This window comes from Rana temporaria, chromosome 1, assembly GCF_905171775.1.
Source record: "Rana temporaria chromosome 1, aRanTem1.1, whole genome shotgun sequence".
NCBI lineage: Eukaryota > Metazoa > Chordata > Amphibia > Anura > Ranidae > Rana > Rana temporaria.
This window is the reverse complement of record NC_053489.1, coordinates 464,613,666-464,637,143: the sequence shown is the minus strand read 5'-3', so window position 1 is coordinate 464,637,143 and position 23,478 is coordinate 464,613,666. Positions and strand designations below refer to the sequence as shown.

The window sequence follows — 23,478 nt, the reverse complement described above, 5'->3', positions numbered from 1 at the left end:
TTTAGAAGAATGGATAACTAATGGCAACACACAGCCGCTGGGCAAACTTGAAACTTAGAAGGAATGGGAATTTTTCAAGATTTCGTTTTAATCTGCTTTTTTGGTCCAGAGGAAGTTCAGGGCCTTCAGTTTGGCATTTGCTGTAAAATGTTTGACACACATTCTTCACTTTTTTAGTTTATGTTCAGTTACTTTTTTTTTTGACAATGCTTTACTTTGTTCTGTCTTTCTTAAGTTATTCACTTTGTCAATTTTTTTTGGTCCTTTGGGTAAACTATATTTATAGGCATCCCTATGAAATAAGACCAAAAAAAGAAGTCTAATCAGTTTAACTTCCAGCCCTGCACAGGGCAACGGGGTGCAGCTTGCCGCAACCATAGGATGTATAGAGGTTTAACATTTTACAAAGTCCTGTCCTTATGCTATTACGCCACTGGCATATGAGGATGACATACCAGAACTTTGAATGTCTTGACAGCTCAGGACATGACATTTGTAACATCATGAAAGGGACTTGGAGAAGCTGGGAAAAGCCACAAGAGACAAGGTATTCTCAATTGCTGTCTATTTATCGCGCCTCAAAGATGCTGCTCTTCTGATGGATTGAAGTATGATGTTCACTACTCTTACTGTGACAGTGACAATCAGGTATTGATAATCAAAAAAATATATCCAAAAGAATCATGAAGCAGCCAGTATCCCAGGGCAGAATATGGGTTGCTTGGACATCTCGTAACACGACAATAAAGAGCACATAGGTAATAATATTACAATACAAAATCCCAGTGCTTGGTTGAGTTTGTTTTTAGTTGTCAAGAATGATGTTTCTCTATTAAGTGAATGTGTACTTTGCTGTGTTCTCCTGTTTATCACCCAGTGCTCAATGAAAAACCCAGGACTTCTGGAAATGGGGCAGGAAACAATAAGATGCTCTCCTCTTTATCAAATAATGCAGCATCACACTGGGCTCTGGTGCTGTCACCTGGGTGGAGGTCCTTAGCTCAGTGGAACCGCTGACTTAAATCTATCTGATCTAAAGATTGGCTTCTGTCGAATGGGCTTGTTGGAAACATTTGATCAGTGGCTGCAATTATTAGGCTGCAGGCGCTGATCACTGTATTCTGACAGTGGAGAGTCCCTGCTGTCAAAATACAATGTCTCAGCAGGAAGGATTCCTCCATCATCCTTGATTGTGTGGATTGAGGAATCGCTGGCTGAATGAAAAAAAAAGACCCATCTATGGCCAGCCTCAAAACTAACGCTGAACTTTTTTCCAGGAGGCTTGTGGGCAGACTGGGTGACCAGAGAGCACAGGGGAAGTAAATATCAACAGCACAGTGATTGGCTATCAAGCAGTGAGAAGCATCTGGAACCCACAATATTGCTGCATACCAAGACACTTAAACGGGTTGTAAAGGTTCGTCTTTTATTTTCTAAATTGATTCCTTTAAGCTCGTGCATTGTTGGTTCACTTACCTTTTCCTTCCATTTACCTTCTAAATGTTTTTTTTCTCTGTTTGAATTTCTCACTTCCTGTTTCTCCTCAGTAAGTTTTCCACCATCATCCGAGTGGTGGAAAGTCATTTAGAACAGCTTACTGAACAGCTTACTAAGGAGAAACAGGAAGTGAGAAATTCAGACAAAGAAAACAAAGCAAAAAAACATTTATGCCGCGTACACACGGTCATTTTTTGTGATGAAAAAAAAACGACATTTTTAAAAACGTCATTTAAAATTACCATGTGTGGGGAAAGCGTTGTTTTATGTCTTCTGAAAAACGACAAAAAAAAATTCGAACATGCTTCAATTTTTTATGTCGTTTTTCATAAACGTCGTTTTTTGTGTCATAAAAAATGATCGTGTGTGGGCTAAAACAACGTTTAAAACAATGTTTTTAAACCCGCGCATGCTCAGAAGCAAGTTATGACGCGAGCTTGAATGGAACAGAGTGCCGCCGTACGTGCTGAACGTAACCGCGCTTTGCTAGAGCATTTTGAAAAAAACGATGGTGTGTAGGCAACGTCGTTTTTTAAAATGAAGTTTGAAAAACATCGTTTTTTTTCATGAGAAAAAAACAACGTTTTTTTACAAGACAGAAAACGACCGTGTGTACGCGGCATTAGAAGGGAAATTGAAGGAAAAGGTAAGTGAACCAACAATGCACTAGCTTAAAGTAACCAATTTAGAAAATAAAAAACTAACCTTTACAACAGCTTTAAGATAATTTCTCAGAGTGCCATCTAAAAATAATTTGCTATTGCATTGTAGCATATTTTCTGATACTGACAGGCATTAAAGGCAAAATCCGGGGCAAAAAAAATGCTTTCCCGCTTCTGCAAGGGTTTATTGCTTGTTAAAAAAGAGATTTACTTACCCAATCCATCGGATCTCCCTGCAGCTCCCAAGCTCCTCCCATCCAGCATCCTGATGTCATCAAGACCAGAGCAGGCTCAATAGCCTTGCACTAGACATGAGGATGCCAAGGGACAGTCCATCATCAGATCGTGGGGGAGCGTCACCTGCTAGGAGAGTGGAGGATCAGATAAGTTAAACTGTTTCTCCTCTCCCCTAACAAAGTGAGCAATGAACCCTTGCAGAGGGGATAGTTTTTTATTTCACCAGAGTTGGACTTCCAGTTATCGTTGGTGTCTGTTCCAATTGAAATTACAAAAAAAATTCCCTGTGCCACTCATAGTAAAAACTGACTTTTTCAGCTATAAGAAACATGTAAGTTTTATAAGTTTTGGCAGGACAGCCTGATTTTTAACTTAGAGGTTGTCATATATTGACTAATTAGTCTACTATTCTACTTCACAAATAAAAAAGAATATATATTGGGTGCATTTATACTAAATGCTATACAATAAGTTTTCCAGTGAAGCTGAACTGCATGAAAATTCATTGTTTTTAACCACCTTACTACCGACCACCGTCAATTGATGGCGGCACGATAGCTCTCTTGTTCTGAGAGGACGACATATGACGTCCTCGTCTTGCAGAGCCACTAGAGGGCGCGCGCGCACCCGCCGCGTTACTGGGAACCACGATGGCCGCCGGGCACCCGCGATTGCCCAGTAACTGAGCAGGACCGTGGATCTCTGTGTGCAAACACAGAGATCCACGTCCTGTCAGGGAGAGGAGACCGATGCTGTGTCCCTTGTACATGGGGACACATATCGGTCACCTCCCCCAGTCAGTCCCCTTCCCCCACAGTTAGAATCACTAGTAGGGAACACATTTAACCCCTTCCTCGCCCCCTAATGTTAACCCCTTCCCTGCCAGTCACATTTATACAGGTATCAGTGCATATTTATAGCACTGATCGCTGTATAAATGTGAATGGTCCCAAAAATGTGTCAAAAGTGTCAGATGTGTCCGCCATAATGTGGCAGTCCCAATAAAAATTGCAGATTGCCGCCATTACTAGTAAAAAAAAAACAAAAAACATAATGTCCCCTATTTTGTTTTGCGCAAACCAGTCACTATACGCTTATTGCGATTTTTTTTACCAAAAATATGTAGAATACATATCGGCCTAAACTCAGAATTGTTTTTTTTTTTTTTTAAATTGGAATATTTATTATAGCAAAAAGTAAAAAATATTTAGCCAGATTCAGAGAGACGGGCGCAACTTTAGTTCGGCGTAGCGCATCCCATTTGCACTACGCCGACGTAACATAGTGAGGCAAGGCCAGTATTCACAAAGCACTTGCTCCCTAAGTTACGTTGGCGTAGCGCAAATGGCCCGGCGTAACCCCCGCCTAATTCAAATTAGGCAGGTAGTGGGCGTGCTACATGTAAAGTAACCGTGACCCCATGTAAATGAGGGCCGTTGGTACGGCGCATGCGCGCATGCTCAGAATCATGTCGCAAATACTCAATGCTTTTGACGTGAACGTAACCTATGCCCAGCCCCATTCACGTACGGTTACGCAAACAACATAAAATACGACGGCTGTTCCGTCGTCCATACCTTGCATGGGCTGCACCATCTTTTTGGTGGTTTATCTTTACTCCAGAGTATGTGTTACGTAAACGGCGTAGCTTACTGCGACGGGCGTACGTACGTTCGTGAATCGGAGTATCTTGCTCATTTACATATTCGACGCGTAAATCCACATACACGCCCCTAGCGGCCAGCGTAAATATGCACATAAGATACGACGGCGTAGGAGACTTACGTCGGTCGTATCTTAGCAACAGTGAGGCGTATCTCATTTTGAGAATGCGCGCAAAGATACGACGGTGCTCATTCGGACTTACGACGGCGTATCTACTGATACGCCATCGTAAGTCTCTCTGATCCTGGCTAATTGTGTTTTTTTCAAAATTGTCGCACTTTTTTGTTTATAGCGCAAAAAATAAAAACCACAGAGGTGATCAAATACCACCAAAAGAAAGCTCTATTTGTGGGGGAAAATGACGTCAATTTTGTTTAGGAGCCACGTCGCACGACCGCGCAATTGTCAGTTAAAGCGACGCAGTGCCTGAAGCTGAAATTCCGCCTGGGCAGGAAGGGGGTATATGTGCCCAGTAAGCAAGTGGTGAAAGCCCATTCTTACAGACAAGTTGCACTACAATGCATGTTTATGTTTTGGATAGATTGTCATGTGTAAAAAATGGGGAATGCCATTGCTGACCTTCTTAAAATGCTAGTTCCCTGGCTGCTGTGTTAATCATCCAGCTTCAAAACCTTTTGTAGTAAATAAGCTGGAAATGGAAGGCAGACTAGGATGTTCAAAGAAAAGTCAGTAGTTATCTGCATACTTTTTCCAGGCCAGTTACTCAAAGAATTGAAGCTAGAGTGCCATTAAGGCAGGCAGGCAGGCAACTAGTACTTTCAAGAGATCAGCGGTGGCAGCCAGAGGCAGCTCTTTAATTAGGCGGTCGTCTAAGGCCTCGCACTCACAGGGGCCTCGTGGCCGCCTACATTACATTGCTGTGCTCAGGCAGTGTTAAGAGCCCTGACTCAGGAGTGGGGCTGGCAGTGTCCCTAACAACAAGTGAATATCGTTGACACCACCCCTTGTGACGTCAATGACTCAGCATGATGAGTTAATGATGTCACAAGGGGGCGGGTTCACCAGGTGACAACACCAGGTGGCCCCCGCTGCTTAGTTATTAAAGAGCAGGATCTGGGGATGGCCTTGTTAAAGGGGGCTTCCATATTCCGATAAGCCCCCTGCCCGCAGACCCCCACAACCACCAGCCAGGGTTGTGGGGAAGAGGCTCTTGTCCTTGAATTATTTTCCCATCATGGGCGTGAGTGGGGCGCCATGTCAAGTTTTGCCTAAGGCCTCACAAAGCCTAGAGCCACCTCTGGTGTCAGCACCCCTATTTCTCTCTTTACAGGTTTTAATGTTTTGTAGTAAAAAAATAAAAAATAAAAAACAACAACCCGTATATGTAAAAATGTTAATCTATTTGTACTTGTGATTAATAGGATCTGCCCAATGATACTACCGTATATTGTATATAGGTAGATGCTGTTGGTTGTATTAACTTGTGGATTCCTTGTGAAGTTGATGACTGATTCAGCCTGCTGGAACAAACTAAAACAAACAGTTACATACATACAAGTTGGAATATACGTATTGAGATATGATTTAGCTGTCAAATGATTTGTGTTTCTGTCCATCTAGTCCTGAGATTTGCACAACCCTGCCAAACAGCAGAGCCTGACATTGCTCTTCTTCAGCTGAGCAGCAAAGCTAGATTTTATCTCTACCCACAGCCTTTTATTGGACATTGAATGATCAGCAGATTGACAGGTTCATCCTTCTGCTTACTCTGCTCTGTCTTCCTTGGTATAGCACTTACACAAAGCAGAACATTGTTGGGCCCAAGTACTATATTCCTCTCCCAGCCTGACTTCTGAATATAGAGGATGATTGCAAGAGCCCGATACAAAATTAAATTCAGGTTCTTACACTAATCACATTTGTAATACATTTTATGAATTTTAGTGTCATTTGATTCCTACCTGGGGTTTAACTTTAAGTTAGACATACTTTAACCACTTCACGCAAATCGCCGTGACCGTACGTCGCTACTTGATGCTAAATACCGTTGTTATGGTAGCAGCAAGCTCCCATAACCCCGGAATTTTCAGGAATGTTGTGCGTTTCTCTTTAAGATAAAAGTGGTCTCTGCGGCGGATTCATCACAAGATCACTTTTATCATTGGCTGGAGAGGGCCCTCCTCTCCCACTGTGCTTCGGTTGTCTCCGCCATATTGCAATGACCGCCATTTTATTCTCGAGGGTGTTGGAAAACAATATATCATTTTTGGGGGTTCTAAGTAATTTTCTAGCAAAAAAAATATTATTTTAACTTGTAAAGACTGTCTGAAAAATATGCCCATCACACTTCAGCCCCGGAAGGTCTTGCCCACTTAATGACCAGGCCATTTTTTGCGATGCGGCACTGTAACTGACAATTGCGCTGTTGTGCGATGTTGTACCCAAACAAAATTGATGTCCTTTTATTTCCCAAAAATAGAGCTTTTCTTTTTGGTGGCATTTAATCACCTCTGCTTTTTTTATTTATTGTGCTATAAACAAAAAAAGACTGACAATTTTGTAAAAAATATAAAAACTATGTTTTTTACCTTCTGCTATAATACATATCCAAAAACAATATATAAAAAAACAACGTTATTCATCAGTTTAGGTCAATATGTATTCTGCTACATATTTTTGGTAAAAAAAACACACAATAAGTATGTATTGATTGGTTTGCGCAAAAGTTATAGCGTCTACAAAATAGGGTATAGATTTATGGACTGCGATGAGCTGCGATTTTTTAGTGAGACTGCGACACTGCAAACAAATCTTTTTTTGGGGATCAGTGACATTATTACAGTGATCAGTGCTAAAAAAAATGCACTGATCAATGTATAAATGACACTGGCAGGGAAGGGGTTAACACTAGGTGCGATCAAGGGGTTAACTGTGTCCTAACTGGGTGTGTTCTAATTGTGTGGGGGTTGGGCTCATTGGGACAAAACAGAGATCGCTGTTCCTAATCACTAAGATCAACAGATCTCTATGTTGTTCCCTGTCAGAACGGGGATCTTCCTTGTTTACATAAGCAGATCCCCATTCTGCCTCTCTGTACCGCGATTGCGGGTTGCCAGCGGACATAGGGTCAGCCGGACCCAGGGGCGGACTGACAACTCATGGGGCCCCCAGGCAATAGAAGATTATGGGTCCCCTGGGCTTACTGATGGCCACCACGCCAGGAGGCAGTGCAGAGGCGGGGCAGCTAAAATCTCAGGATTTTCACATCAAAAGCATGTCTGTTTCGGACATATCAGGGACAGATGTAAACAAAACACTGATTTTGACATACTGTCCCTGGTTTTACTGAGCCTGGCAACCCTGATGGGGCCCCCTAGTGGCATGGGGCCCTCGGGCAGTGCCGAGTGACTCAATGGTCAGTCTGCCCCTGGCCGGACCCCCTCGCACGCTCCCACGCCCACAGTATCTATTGCATGAGACGACGTACATGTACGTGGTTTCGCGCAATAGAGCCACCCTGCCGCATTATATGCGCGGTGGGCGATCCAAAAGTGGTTAAGAAAGCACAGTATACTAAATGTACTAAATATTAAATGTAACAGATCGTATATAACATAATTGTATAGTACATCTATGTAAAGCAGTTTGTTTTATCGGAATATGTAATTGGCTCAAAACTTCCGTACTGAAAATCATTAACTACTTGGGACCCGCGCTATAGTCAATTGACGGCTACAGCGTGGATCCCAAGATCCAAGTGGACGTCAATTGACATCCGCCCCTTTGGGCGGTCCCCGCGCACGCTCCAGAGCGCGCAGTGGGGAAAATCTGTGTTGGCCGTGTCCCTTGGACACAGCCAATTACAGATCGCCGCGAATGGCCAATCAGAGTGGCCGTTTGCGATGCGATCTGTGCGGCCAATGAGAGATGATCTCATATGTAAACATATGAGATCATCTCTCATTGCCGTTTTACACAGAGACAGCGGTGCTGTCTCTGGAGAGGAGACCGATCTGTGTCTCTTGTACATAGAGACACAGATCGTTCACCCCCCCAGTCACCCCCCCTCCACCTACAGTTAGAACACTTTATAGGAAACATATTTAACCCCTTCCTCACCCCTTAGTGTTAACCCCTTCAATGCCAGTCACATTTATACTGTAATTAGTGCATATTTATAGCACTGATCGCAGTATAAATGTGAATGGCGCCAAAAATGTGTCCGATGTGTCCGCCATAACGTCGCAGTCCCAATAAAAATCGCAGATCGCCGCCATTTCTAGTAAAAAAATAAATAATAAAAAATAATAATTCTGTCCCCTATTTTGTAAGCGCTATAACTTTTGCGCAAACCAGTCGCTTATTGCGTTTTTTTTTTTTTTTACCAAAAATATGTAGAAGAATACGCATTGGCCTAAACTGAGAAAAAAAATGTTTTTTTTTTTTTTTAAATTCGGATATTCATTATAGCAAGAAGTAAAAAATATTGTATTTTTTTCAAAATTGTCGCACTTTTTTGTTTATAGCGCAAAAAATAAAAACCGCACAGGCGATCAAATACCACCAAAAGAAAGCTCTACTTGTGGGGAAAAAAGGACGTCAATTTTGTTTGGGAGCCACGTCGCACGACCGCGCAATTGTTAGTTAAAGCGACGCAGTGCCGAAAGCCGAAATTTCACCTGGGCAGGAGGGGGGTATATGTGCCCAGTAAGCAAGTGGTTAAAGAAGCTCTATCCTTTGGATAAGTGCGCCAACAGCTGGCCTTCTGAGATTAAGCCATAGAAAATAATATGCCCTATTATCAAAGGCTGTATTCACCTCGTCATGCAGCTGTGATCTAGTATACATACAGGAGCAGAGCTATATTATCTTATCATTTAGTCATTTTGGACTGTGTTCCTCTGCACTGAAACACATGTGCTGTTTTTAAATTATCCATCTCTTCCAGCCTCTGCCATTTTTGCCCTGTAGCACTGGCTGACATTTCATAGAGAGTGAACTAGCATAGGGGCGTAAAATATATAATTATAGGAAGCGCCTGCTTGTGATTTTCCCATTTCATACTCTTCATGAAGCAGACAGGGGTGTTTAACTTGGAATTATAAGTTTCATTCTTCACTGACCTGTGATTAAAACTCTGCCGTTTTTAGTAAATAAACAGACTTTTGCATAATTCAAGTTTTACAATAACAGCTAAATGTCTCTTCCTTCAGTAAATACCCCAGGCTAGTAAACTTTATATTGCATGAAAAAATAATATAATATAGAGTGCGCGAGGCCTGAAAAAATATGGCAGCTTTTCCAAGAGATGTCTAGAAACAAGAAATGCCTAATTTATATTGACGGCCTCATGCTGAATTAAGAAAGGGATGAAAGCAGCACTTAATATTTGCATAATATGAGCCATCCTAATGCACTTTAACATTTTTCAAATTGACTTTATTGCTGATCTGTTCGCAACACTCATGAGGATAAAACGTATTGCAATGACTAAAGCACAAAGAGGTTTGACTAATGCAACTGATATGTATGCAGAAGTTTGGCTCGCTCCGCTTGTCTCATTGGCTTTGATGCCAATTCATATCACAAAGGTTCCCGTCAGCACTGAAATATTCATAAAAAAGGACACATATACTGTGACCTTACAACGCAGGTAGCTTGCTGAGTGCAAACGTAGAATCAGAACATGAACGCTTCTGAGAAAACATTGCTACTAGGGTCACTGGATACACCAAGTGGGTGGTTATATAGCATAGACAATAATGCTGCAAAATAGACCACCCAATGGAATTAAGAAAGCACTAGTCCTAATTAAAATACATTTATTACCTTGAATTTTTTTTTATGTTAGCTGTAAAGCCAGCTACTATAGATACAGCATTAAAATGCATCTATGAAGTGTTTGCCTTATTGTCAATTGTGTTAAAGCGGAGTTCCAACCACAATTAGCATTTTTTAGATGTATGTCCTTTCATCCTGCGTTTTTATAATATAAATCCGGTCACTTACTATTTTACAATCCGCCACCGATCTGCATAGATATTCAAAAAAGATAGTTTATAAAACTATGTCTACACCGTTGTCATTTTGCTTGTGGGCATTGTGAAGCCTACAAGCACTTACTTCCTGGAAGTCTTGGATGGGGAGTGATAATTGGACAGGGCACTGCATCCTGGGAAATGATGACACACATTTCCCAGGAGCATTAGAGGGAGATGATGTCAGAATCCTAGGTGCTTTCAAAGGCAGATTTCATAGGACCACATAGCAACAGGCATTTCCAGATGAGTAAAAAAATAAAAATTTTGGTATGGAAACTCCACTTTAAGATATTTATACACTTATGTGACCTGCAAAGCAGGCCCCGGTGACGTCACTGCTTTTTATTTTGATTTTGCATCTTTCTATGTCATGTGCCTGCTCACTGAGCTATAACAGCATCACTGTAATTCCTCTTATGTATGAGTGTCCTGTGGGCAGTAAAAACAGGCAGTTGAATGTCCATCTAAAGTAAGGTGACCAGATTTTTAAAATGAAATCTGGGGACATATTTTTTTTTACTAGTAATGGCCGCCCACCTTACAGCCTGTCAAGTCTTACTCTCTGGGCCCCCGGCTACTACTGGGTGGGGAGCGGAGGAAGATCACTCCACCAGGGAAGGCAAGGAGATAATAGATAATATTTATATACTGTATATACAGCTATACCTATATATACATTATATACCCATGAGATTGCACTATAAGGGGCAGTGAGTTTACTTATTTAGCCCAACTCTGGGCACAAATTAAATGTAAATGGTGCATTGGGCATCAATTTCCTTACTCCTCAATCTTTATTCCAAACACCTCTTCTTTAGCCATCCTGCAGTGTAATGTATCAATGTTACAGTTTCCTCTATGCACCATGCTAATTTCCTGCCCTGGGAACCAGACATATTTCCCTGCTGTTATCGTCTTGGGCACTGGCCTATTCACCACCCCAGTGAACACTTTTGCCTTTGGAGCCTATAAAAAACCCGGACACAGCTGCTGAAAGTGTCACCTCCACCAATAAGAGGTGTCCACATCACACTGACAGTGATGTGGACACTCAAATAAGGACATCAGGAAGTAAATAGAAGAAGAGAGACGGATTGACCGTGGCTTCAGGTAAGTAAATTAGACATTTGGATACTTTTTTTTCCATACCAGAAGTTGGGGGGTGGAATAGAAGAGTTTATTATATGCTGGTGTTAGGCTTCAGTGCCACATCAGTTCTCTACATTTGCAATTAAAACATAACAACAGCCCAACACAGCATGCATTCATTCTAAAGACAAGATTGATAAGGGATTTGCACATTAAGGGCTACTGAAACAGAACAGAGATGTGTGGATTGGTGCTTATTACATTTCTTATCTGCATTTCTTCATCAGATACTTTCTCACATGCAAATATGCATTTCTCATTCTATTTTACAATACACTGATTAAATGTGAATAGAAATGAGCAAGACACTATTAAAATCAGTTTATGTATGCCAAACAAATGACTTGATAGTCTTCACATAAACAATTAGATATTTGTGTGAAATGGAAGTCAATGAACTGTAGTAAATGAAAAATATTTTGTCACTACGCACATAAAACATCAAATTTTATTTCTGTTGGGTTTTTCAGTAAGGTGAAACTCATAGCCAAGTGTTTAGTTTCTCCAAAGAGTGCCTAAAGTCCTTTGTATCTTGATGTGCATAATCTTATCTTATTTATTTATTTATTTTATAAGTCATATTTGCTCAATACATATGCAGGTTCAGCTTCCAACATGCAGTGTAACACAGTGGTTTTGCTTTAGTCCTTTTCTCACAATGTAAGGCCTCGTACACACGACAGAGGAACTCGTCGTAAATGAAACATCGTTTTCCTCGACGAGTTCCTTGTCAGGCTTGTCGAGAATCTTGTCAAGCTTTCTTTCCTTACACACTGTCAAGACAAAATCTTGTCGTTCTGAAACGCGGTGACGTTCAACACGTACGACGGCACTATAAAGGGGAAGTTCGCTTTCACTGGCACCACCCTTGGGGCTGCTTTTGCTAATCTCATGTTACTGCGTGTTAAGTAAAAGTTTGGTAAGAGACGATTTGCGCTTTTCAGTCTGTTACAGCGTGACGAATGTGGTATCTCCATTACGAACGCTACTTTTACCGAAGGTGCGCTCCCGTCTCATACTTTATTCTGAGCATGCGCGGGTTTCTAAGCATACACAAGAACGTGTTTCTCGTCGTAAACCAGCCCGACGAGAAACACGACGAGGAAATTGAGACTCCCGACGAGGAAAAAGTGAACTTGTTCTCTTTTTTTCTCGTTGAGATCCACGACAGTTTTCTCGACGAAAAACATACACACAACCGTTTTCCTCGGCAAAAAAGCTCTGCCACCAAGTTTCTTGATGGATTTTGTCGAGGAAAACAGTTGTGTGTACGAGGCTATAGTGTGTAAGTCAGCTGACTCGTTAAAACAATACTTTTATTGCAGGCCACACGGGCACTGGAGCATTTATACTACCCCAGTGGTAGAACAAGTAATGAAAGGTGATGTAAAGGGTGGTCCAGTGGTGCAGGGGACTGTGTATTGTAAAGAGGTGCAGGGGGCTGTGTAATGTAAAGGGGTCCAGAGGTGCAATGTAGTGAAAAGGGTCCAGAGGTGCAGGGGGCTATGTGATGTAAAGGGGTCCAGTAAAGGGGTCCAGTGATGCAGGGGCTGTGTAATGTAAAGAGATGCATGGGGCTGTGTAATGTAAAGGGGTCCAGAGGTGCAGGGTGCTGTGCAATGTAAAGGGGTCCAGAGGGCTGTGTGATGTAAAGGGGTGCAGAGTTCTGTGTAATGTAAAGGGGTCCAGAGGTGCTGTGTAATGTAAAGGGGTCCAGAGGTGCAGGTGGCTGTGTAATGTAAAGGGGTCAAGAGGTTGTGGAGGGGGTACACAGTAGTAAAAAATAGATATTTAAGGATGCAGAGGTATGCAGGGGGCACGGTGGGGTGTTTTTACATTTTAATGTGGGGGGGGGGGGGTGCCAGATATAGGATCCGCCCGGGTGCCAAATGCTCTAGGTACGCCCCTGATGTAGGCATACAACACCCTCTTAAAGGAGAATTATATGGGAAAGAAAAGGTTTGGTTGAACCCACAAGTGCTTTTTTACCACTACAATTCCTTTATACTGGCTTTTGAAAATTACAAATGCAGCAATTTTGAAATATAGTTTAAAGGTTAGCACTGGGAAACACTTTTTGAAAGATAAAAAGTGTATTTCGTATACAACTTTATAGATCAAACCAAAATGAGGGACACAAATAGGAGGAAAAGGGGACGGAGGGACTTTGTTCCAAATCAGGGTCAGCCCCTCAAAATCAGGGACAATTGGGAGCTATGTGTAAGTGCTGATTTTAAACATCTATTGGCTCAAGTGTTTTTAAGCAGTAAATTGGATGGGAAGGAAGACAGAGGCAATTGAGACTTCCACCTTGTACCACCGTTCTCTGCATGTTAGAATTGCCCTCTGGACTGAGACTTATTTTAAAATTAAACAAAGCAGGTTGCTTTAAAAAAGGTTTGGATTCTTTCCTAAATGTACATAATATAACATTTATAGGTAAAGTTGATCCGGGGAATATCCGATTGCCTCTCAAAGGATCAGGAAGGAATTTTTTCCCCTGCTGGAGCAAATTGGATCGTCCTCTGCTGGGGTTTTTTGGGTATAGGGTATATGACTGTGTATATGGGAATATATATATATATATATATATATATATATATATATATATATATATATATATATACAGTATATACTTATTTTTTTCCTTTTATAGGTTGAACTAGATGGATTTGTGGCTTTTTTTCAACCTGACTAACTATGTTAGTCGTGCCTAATTAAACTCTTTCAGCAAAAATTGTATTATGTCATGCAGTTCTGAGTGCGAATTTAATTAATCACAACTAATGAAGTATGATGTTAACGTGTATTTGTTTAATTAAAGAGGAATAGCAAGTACACATATACATTTGGGCTAATTAGTTCTAATTGCATTACAAGCATATGATGTATATGTTTTCCCACTTGATATATATCACAGCTAGCATGTTTGTTTTCACTTGAAGGCAATTGCACTCCGTTTTATTAATTTTTCTAATATTAACTGGTTTATACTGTTTCATTTTACAAATGGGGCATAGCTGTAATGGCTTGAAAAGAAGTGTCAGTCTTCAGCCATACTTTTTATATCTCACTATCTCTGTGACAGTAAATAAAATGCATGATATATGACAACAAAGTGCTGAAGGTGCCAGATTTTGAAATAAGTGGATTTGAAAATGAGTCAATTTGAAATAATAAAAAAATTATCAAATCGCTTTATATGCTTAATGCTTGACTTTTTCAATTTTTTTTTATAGCATCGGTGTTGTAAATGTGCCTCTATATATTATGTGCTGCATGCTGCGACTGTCCCAAGCCCATGAGATCCAAACATAACTGGCTTTTTCCCCCTATATGGCTTATCAATGAGTACCGTATTTATCGGCGTATAACACACACCCTAACTTTAAGGCCTCATGCACATTGGACGTTTTTGGAAATTTTTACAGCAGCTGTTTTTGTCAGTAGACTTTTTTTCTACAGTCAATAAACTCTCCATCATGTTATCCTATGTGTCCATGCATACATAGGCTGTTATCAGCAGTTTTGGGCAGTGGCATTTTTGAGCAGTAAAAAAAAAAAAAAACTAGTGGGTTCTGAGAGATGTTTTTCAGCTGTAAAAACGCTCTAACGCTGATAAACGTCGATAAACGCTGACAAACGCTCAAAACCATCACTCACCAGCGTTTAACGTTTTTGATCCATTAAAAAAAAAGAAATTCTCTTCAACAAAAAAACGCTAATGCGTAAAAACGCAAACAAACGCTAATAAACGCAAAAAAACGCTATTGAAAAAACTTTGAAAAAAGTTGAAAACCTCACTGCAAAGCTACTGGTGTTTTTATAACGTTATTTTAACGTCCAGTGTGCATGAGGCCTAAGAGGGAAGTTCACGGGGCAGATCCCATGTGAAAGGGCCCTTAAGTATTATTCTTGCCAAGTGCATGATTTTTTTTTTAAATTACATAAAAACCCCAAAACAAAAAGCTTAATATATTGAAGCTTACCAAACCTTTGATGTGTTGCCTGCATTTGTTTTATTTTTTTCATACTTCTCTTACATTTATTTTCACCTGGCAATCCTAATACAACACTTTCTGTCCCTGGGTTGTTATGCTTTCTTTGGGTGCTGTATCCATGAAGTGAGCCACGGTTGTCACTCAGATGGACCTCAAACATCTTTACCTTTGTTCAATTCTATTAGATGGGGATGGTAATGAGTTTAGTAGTTAACACAGGAAAATAAGAAAGGAACAACCATAGGATTGTTTTTTCTTTTGGTTCAGCTCACAGAAAATAACAGGGACATTGGGCCAGATTCACAAATGAGATACGACGGCGTTTCTCCTGATACGCCGTTGTATCTCTGTTTCTATCTATGCGACTGATTCATAGAATCAGTTACGCATAGATATCCCTAAGATCCGACAGGTGTAATAGTTTTACACTGTCGGATCTTAGGATGCAGTACCGCGGCTGGGGGGAGTTTGCGGCGTAAACCAGCGTCGGGTATGCAAATTAGGAGTTACGGCGGATCCACGACGGTTGTTCGCGTTCGCTACGCCGCCGCTAGTCTAGTTTCCCGTCGCAAAGTTAGTCATTTTTTTTGGTGCCCTAACTTTAGTCAGCAAGTGTATTGCTGTCTAAAGTATGGCCGTCGTTCCCGCGTCGAAATTCAAAATTTAACGTCGTTTGCGTAAGCCGTCCGGGAATACGGAAGTACGCTACGCGCGTCGCCGTTCAAAAAAATGACGTCACAGCGCGCAAAGCACGGCGGAGTTAAGAAACGGAGCATGCGCCGTAGGTCCGGTGCCGGAGCGCGCCTAATTTAAATGGTACCCGCCCCATTTGAATTGGCCCGCCTTGCCCCGGACGGATTTAGGATACAACGCCGCAAATTTCCAGGTAAGTGCTTTGTGGATCGGGCACTTAGCCAGAAAATTTGCGGCGGTGTAACCTAAATCGGTTAAGTTACTTTGCGCCCGGGCTACGTGAATCTGGCCCATTGAGTTTGTACCAAGATCAAAAAGTATTTTCTGTAATTGCTAAAAATGTTCTTAGCCTGAAAAAAAGAAAAACAATTCAGCCGCCACTATGATTAATATGTAAATTACACTCACCTGTTTCCCTTTTGTGCTGATCTATCATTGTAAAGATGCGCTCAGAGCCAGTTGTGGAAACCATGATATCCCAGAGACTTCTATGGTCCTGACATTTAGTAAGCTGTGCAGAGTTTGTCTTCACAGAATTAAAGGTATATATCAAAAGCCCAATTTTATTTTTTCTATTTTTGGATAGAGCAGGGAATTTCTAAAATCTTTTGTCAGATTTTTGATTTGGCCCAGTGGCCATTGTCACCAATGATAGGATATTCAGACCATTCAGCCCCCCTGTCGCTCGATCGTCAGCCCACCAGCCTCACACTTACCCCATCTCTAGGTCGCGGGCAGCTTCACCCTGTGTCTCCTCCTCCTCTGCTTCACGGCGGCTACCCCTGCATCCCCCTCGGCTGCCAATGCGATCACTTCTCCTCTTGGCCAATCAGGTCTCAGGACCCGCTTCCTGATTGCCTGGGAGAAGAATCAGCAAGAATTAGTCGTTTGCTATTGTCACACAACTGGGTTGACTCAAAGCGCAGTGCTCTGCGTCCCAAGCCCACCCTTTTTTAAAGCCAATTAGAGCCTCTGGCTCTAATCACGTGCTAAAAAACAAACAAAAAAAAAACATTGGAATCCATGTGTCCGGCGCCCTGCGTGTAGATTCGGTGCCAAACGCATGGATTTGGAAGCGGTTCCCCTGCAGATGCGTATCTAGTGAAAATGGCGCCTAGGGCAAGCACTGAAACTGCACCCCTGTTAAAACTTCTTTACCATCAGAGCCCCCCATTATCATCAGAGCCCTCCTTTACATTCAGAGCCCCCATTATCATCAGAGCCCCCTTTACATTCAGAACCCCCATTACCATCAAAGCCCTTCTTTACATTTAGAGCCCCCTTTACATTCAGAGCCCCCATTATCATCAGAGCCCCCCATTATCATTAGAGCCCCCCTTTAAATTCAGAGCCCCTTTACATTCAGAGCCCCCATTATCATCAGAGCCCCCATTACCATCAGAGCCCACCATTATCATCAATGCCCCCTTTACATTCAGAACCCCCATTACCATCAGAGCCCCCATTATCATCAGAGCCCCCTTTATATTCAGCACCCCCATTATTATCAGAACCCCCTTTACATTTAGAGCCCCCTTTTACATTCAGAGCCTCCCTTTACATTCAGAGCCCCCATTACCATCAGAGCCCCCCTTTACATTTAGAGCCCCCATTACCATCAGACCCCCCTTTACATTCAGAGCCCCCTTTACATTCAGAGCCCCCATTACCATCAGAGCCCCCATTATCAGAGCCCCCATTACCATCAGAGCCCCCTTTACATTCAGAACCCCCATTTTCAAAGCCCCCTATTACCACCAGAGCCCCCCATTATTATCAGAGCCCCCTTTACATTCAGAACCCCCATTACCATCAGAGCCCCCCTTTACATTCAGAGCCCCCATTATCATCAGAGCCCCCATTTACATTCAGAGCCCCTATTACCATCAGAGCCCCCATTATTATCAGAGCCCTCCTTTACAATCATGAACCCCCTTTACATTCAGAGCCTCCCATTATCATCAGAGCCCCCATTATCATCAGAGCCCCCCCTTTACATTCAGAGCCCCCATGACCATCAGAGCCCTTATTTACATTTAGATCCCTCCTAGTGCTGGAACTGTGCAGCACTGGGAGGAGGTTCTACTTACAAGCTGAGAGACGAGGAGAGCACTGCAGTGGAGAGCAGAACAGTCTGTGTTGGGACTCCGGGCCACCATACTGCTGTCACATGCCAAGCATGGAAGGAGGTTGAAAACCCCACAGGCATGGTACACAGACTCTGACTGGACCAACCTCCGACTGTTGTCACCGTGGTGTTGGAGCCTGCATATTACAGGACGGCTGCATCCCCATTCCCGCCCAGGCACCCACTCACATAGCCATAGGCAGTAAGGAGAAGACAGGATCCTCCTACTGAGGGGATGTTCTATCAAACGGTGACCTCCACCGCAGGATGATGGCTATTGGCTAATGAAAGTGACTTCTAGGGGGGGGGGGGGGGGGAATTTGTCCCGATCTCAGTCTGCAGACCTCAGAGCCCTAATGCTGCAAGCAGGTGGTGGCACCCCGGGATGCCCCCTTATCCCAGTGTTAGTCACTCCGGTGGGAAGAAGTGCTGTCCAGCCACTCACGAGCGCCCTCTTCATATGGCGCCCATGGCACTTGCCATATCTGCCATACCTTGGATACGCCACTGTGCCCCTGCACCCTGTATGGATGGGCCGCCACTGTTTGAACTTTAAACTAGACCTGCATAAGTAATATTTGGAATCCATCACATTTGACCTTGTTTACTGGCTATTATGCAGACTCAGTGATGTTTAATTATTAAAGGCAAATACACTGTTTCATGGGAAGTTTCACTTTACAAAGGAAATTTCTTGATGAATGTGGCAAACCTTTACTTCTCAATGAATAACCAGTCATGTACAAAGAAAATTAAAAAAAACGGCACTGTTGCCTGGACAAGACTAAAAGATGGAAGTCAGCAGAGCTTCACCCAATTCACTAAGCTCTGGGGAATATTCCCAAAGTGCAACTTCCCTTGCAATGTGAACAGTCTACTTGCAGAAGACTCACTGTCTTTAACACTCTCTGGATCAATGATTTGGATCATGCATGAAGACCTAGAAAGTCCTTATCAGCATATTCATTCTGGGTCAGTAAATCTGAGTATTGATGCCAGAGGGGAAGCATGACAGGCAACTAGCATATCAGGTATAAAAGTACAAGTAATATGTGCAGTACACTTACTTCACACACTGATCCTAATGGAATGCTCATTGCTAATCATGCTTTGTTAACAGGTTCTATTTGCTTTAATTTATTTGTACCTGTAATGCTATTTGCACGTCCACTAGTAATGAGAAACACACTTCACTGGTGTGAAAAGGCCATTACTCTCAACATGAACATTCCAAAGCACATTACTAACACATCTGATTATACTGCCTTTTACGAATAGCTTGTACCTCTAATGTGCATTATTTATTCATTCATCAATATATAATTACTATTCTTGCCTCTAGGGCCCGGAGCCTATAATCCAGTCATGAAACCAGTCATTCAGTCTCCATCTTCTGTTCCCAGAGAAGAACGTTTTAAAGATCCAAAAGAAGTTACACCTGGTCCTGGATCATATGAGGTACCACACAATGTAAAACTGATTAATTATGCATTTTTAGATCAAAGTTTTTCCATTATTTAAAGAAATTCAATCTCTAAACCCGAAGCAAAGTTTTTTTTTTTTTTTTTGGATGACTTATACTGATACGGTGAATGCTGTTGATTTCCTAAATACAAATACAGGTGAAACTCAAAAAATTTGAATATCTTGCAAAAGTTGATTTATTTCACTAATGCAACATAAAAGGTGAAACTAATATACTGTATGAGATAGACTCATTACATGCAAAGCAAGATAGTTCAAGCCGTGATTTGTCATAATTGTGATGATTATGGCTTACAGGTCATAAAAACCCCAAATCCACAATCTCAGAAAACTTGAATATTACATGCAATCAATAAAACAAGCATTGTACATAGAACAATATCGGACCTCTGAAAAGTAGAAGCATGCATATGTACTCAGTATTTGGTTTGGGCCCCTTTTGCAGCAATTACTGCCTCCATGCGGTGTGGCATGGAAGCTATCAGCCTGTGGCACTGCTGAGGTGTTATGGAAGACCAGGATGCTTCAATAGCGGCCTTCAGCTCTTCTGCACTGTTTGGTCTCATGTCTCTCATCTTTCTCTTGGCAACGCCCCATAGATTTTCTATGGGGTTCTGGTCAGGCGAGTTTGCTGGCCAATCAAGCACAGTGATCCCACGGTCATTGAACCAGGTTTTGGTGTTTTTGGCAGTGTGGGCAGGTGCCAAGTCCTGCTGGAAAATGAAGTCAGCATCCCCATAGAGCTCAAAATCTTTCCTTAGCCCAGGTAAGACGCTTCTGACGTTATTTGTTGTTCAGGAGTGGCTTGACAAGGGGAATACGACATTTGAAGCCCATGCCCAGGATCTGTCTGTGTGTGGTGGCTCTTCATGCACTGACTCCAGCCTCAGTCCACTCCTTGTAAAAGTCCCCAACACTTTTGAATGGTCTTTTCCTGACAATTCTCTCCAGGCTGCGGTCATCCCTGCTGCTTGCGCACCTTTTTCTTCCACACTTTTCCCTTCCACATAACTTTCTATTAATGTGCTTTGATACAGCACTTTGGGAACATCCAACTTCTTTTACAATTACCTTTTGAGGCTTTCCCTCCTTATAGAGGGTGTCAATGATGGTTTTCTGCAAAACCTGCAAGTCAGCAGTCTTTCCCATGATTGTGATTCCTACTGAACCAGACTGAGAGACCATTTTAAGGCTCAGGAACACTTTGCAGGTGTTATGGCTTAATTAGCTAATTAGAGTGGGACACTTTGAGCCTAGAATATTGTACCTTTTCACAATATTCAAATTTTCTGAGCTGTAAGCCATAATCACAAATCACAGCTTGAACTATCTTGCTTTGCATGTAATGAGTCTATCTCATATATTAGTTTCACCTTTTAAGTTGCATTAGTGAAATAAATTTACTTTTGCACACTATTCTATTTTTTCGAGTTTCACCTGTAGGCTGTTCACTTTGCAAGGAAGTTGCACATTGCAAATAAATTATCAACAAAGTATCGTGTATGTGGTGGAATTTAATTTTGCTTGAATTCTTTCTGTTCTGAATTTCATTTTGCAAAGAATATCCAATCAAGTACATTGAACATTAAAACAAAACCCCAGCTGTGATTGGATGATGAAAGTCAGCAAAGCTTCACCACATTCACTAAGCTCTAGGAATGCTTGGTTGTACTGTTATTTTATATTGTTTGACATTGTATTGTGATTTGGTACTGTGTCATATCCTGTATCTTGGGATATAAATATCTGCAGAGGACCAACCCCAATAAGAGAGGCCTGTGGGAGAGATTTTGGAAGACCAAGAGCTGTGATGTGATTTCTCTTCTTTTTTTTTCTGCCACTCCTTCCTTGCTTGTTCTTCAGAGAATCCAAGTTTTATGGACTCTTTGTTACTTTGGACATTATCCAATTCAGTTTTGGACCGCACTAAGTCCTCTATGCACCTTTTCCTATACAAACTGCTAGGGATAGTGTACCAGTTCAGCAGCACAGCCATTCTTTCTCAGCCAAATCACACTACTAATTTGTATGCAATCATCTGCATATGTGAACAATGTTGTAAGATGTACATGTGAACCTCAAGTTTGTCATTTAAGTGAAGATGTTGTCGGTGTCATTTACTGGAAGATGTCTATAGTCAATAACAAGTGTAACCCTGGTGTATCAAAAGAACATTAGCTTTGAGAGTTAAAACCATGCAACCCTTTGGGTTAAACAGCCTTGAATCGATGCAGAACATTTGTACAATGTACATTTTTTTGTGGTTAAATACATTTGGGAAAATACACAATTTAACCTTCTAGGTTGGGACACTCTTTCAAAAGGTAGTGGCCAGTCAGAGGAGGAAGTGTGTAACTGTGGCAGGGGGCGGCGTCCTTGTTTGGTGGGAGGGCAGGTCCCCTTCGTGTCTCTCTTTCCACGGCTCAGTCTACATTTAGGAGCCTGCTTCAGCGCAGTGTTGGCCTATGGACTTGGTCTGGGGAGTCACGAAAGCAAGGCCTTGCATCACCAGAAGTGTGGTAGCTTCCTGTGGTGTGTGCCTATAAGGTAAAGTGAATTCAATATACATAATACTAATGGCAAGATATGTGTGTCTAGGGAAGACACAAGGGACTAGTGAAGAATGGGACATGTTTTGCAGTCCCTTCTTGTAACGCTAATGTATTCAGAGTGAGGGATCAGGATTATTCACTTGACCTCCGGAAGATTTACGCCCTTTTATGACCAGGCCATTTTTTTCCGATACGGCACTGCATTATTTAAACTGACAATACTGTACCCAAATATTTTTTTTTTCTTTCACACAAATAGAGCTTTCTTTTGGTGGTATTTGATCACCACTGGGTTTTTTATTTTTTGTGCCATATACAAAAAAAGCTATATTTTATACTTTCTGCTATAAAACATATCCAATAACAAATAAAAAAAAAAAAAAATCAAATGTCTTCACCGATTTAGTCCAATATGTATTTTGATACATATTTTCAGTAAAAAAAAAAATCCCAATAAGCGTATATTTATTGGTTTGAACAAAAGTTATAGGGGCAGATCCACAAAGAGAGTACACAGGCGTATCTACTGATACGCCGGTGTACTTTCAAATTTCCTGCGTCGTATCTTTGTTTTGAATCCTCAAAACAAGATACGACGGCATCTGGGTTAGATCCGACAGGCGTACGTCTTTGTACGCCTTCGGATCTTAGATGCAATTCTTCAGCGTCCGCTGGGTGGCGTTCCCGTCGTTTTCCGCGTCGAGTATGCAAATTAGCTATTTCCGACGATCCACAAACGTACGAGCGGCCGTCGCATTCTTTTACGTCGTCTCTAGTCGGCTTTTTTTGGCGTATAGTTAAAGCTGCTATCTGGTGGCGTACGCAATGTTAGGTATGGCCGTCGTTGCCGCGTATAATTTTAAAAATGTTATTTTGTTTGCGTAAGTCGTCGGGCTGGACGTAATTTACGTCCACGTCAAAACAATGACGTCCTTGCGATGTCATTTAGCGCAATGCACGGCGGGAAATTTAGGGACGGCGCATGCGCAGTTCGTTCGGCGCAGGGACACGCTTCATTTAAATGAAACACGCCCCCTACTCGCCGCATTTTAATTGCGCGCCATTACGCCACGAGAGATAGACTACGCCGCCGTAACTTACGACGCAAATTCTTTGTGGATTCGAAGCTTCAAAAAGTAAGTTACATCCATGCAATTCTACGAAGATCTGCCCCATAGCATCTACAAACTAGAGATAATGCCCTATCCAGCCTCTTTCTTGTTTTAAAATTGAAGACAACTTCTCTGGATTTTCGAGTGGGATCCTGCTGAGCCAGTTTTACTTAGAGCTCAGGAGTGGTTCAACTGTGGACCAAACTTAAGTGTTCCCACTTCAAAGGGGTATGCCTAGGGAAGCAATACAACATAAAATAAATGTGTGTATGGGGATAAATAACCCAATATCACC

General features: G+C 41.9%; 1 protein-coding gene across 1 annotated transcript in view; it reads left to right on the top strand.

Moving 5' to 3' along the window:
• The window catches only part of STPG2 (sperm tail PG-rich repeat containing 2), an 874,725-nt gene that overhangs the window by 532,363 nt on the left and 318,884 nt on the right, over positions 1 to 23,478 (top strand). Inside the window, exon 13 of the mRNA XM_040328101.1 lies at positions 19,377 to 19,492. Coding sequence (XP_040184035.1) covers positions 19,377 to 19,492 — 116 coding nt within the window. The remainder of the gene's footprint in view (positions 1 to 19,376; positions 19,493 to 23,478) is intronic.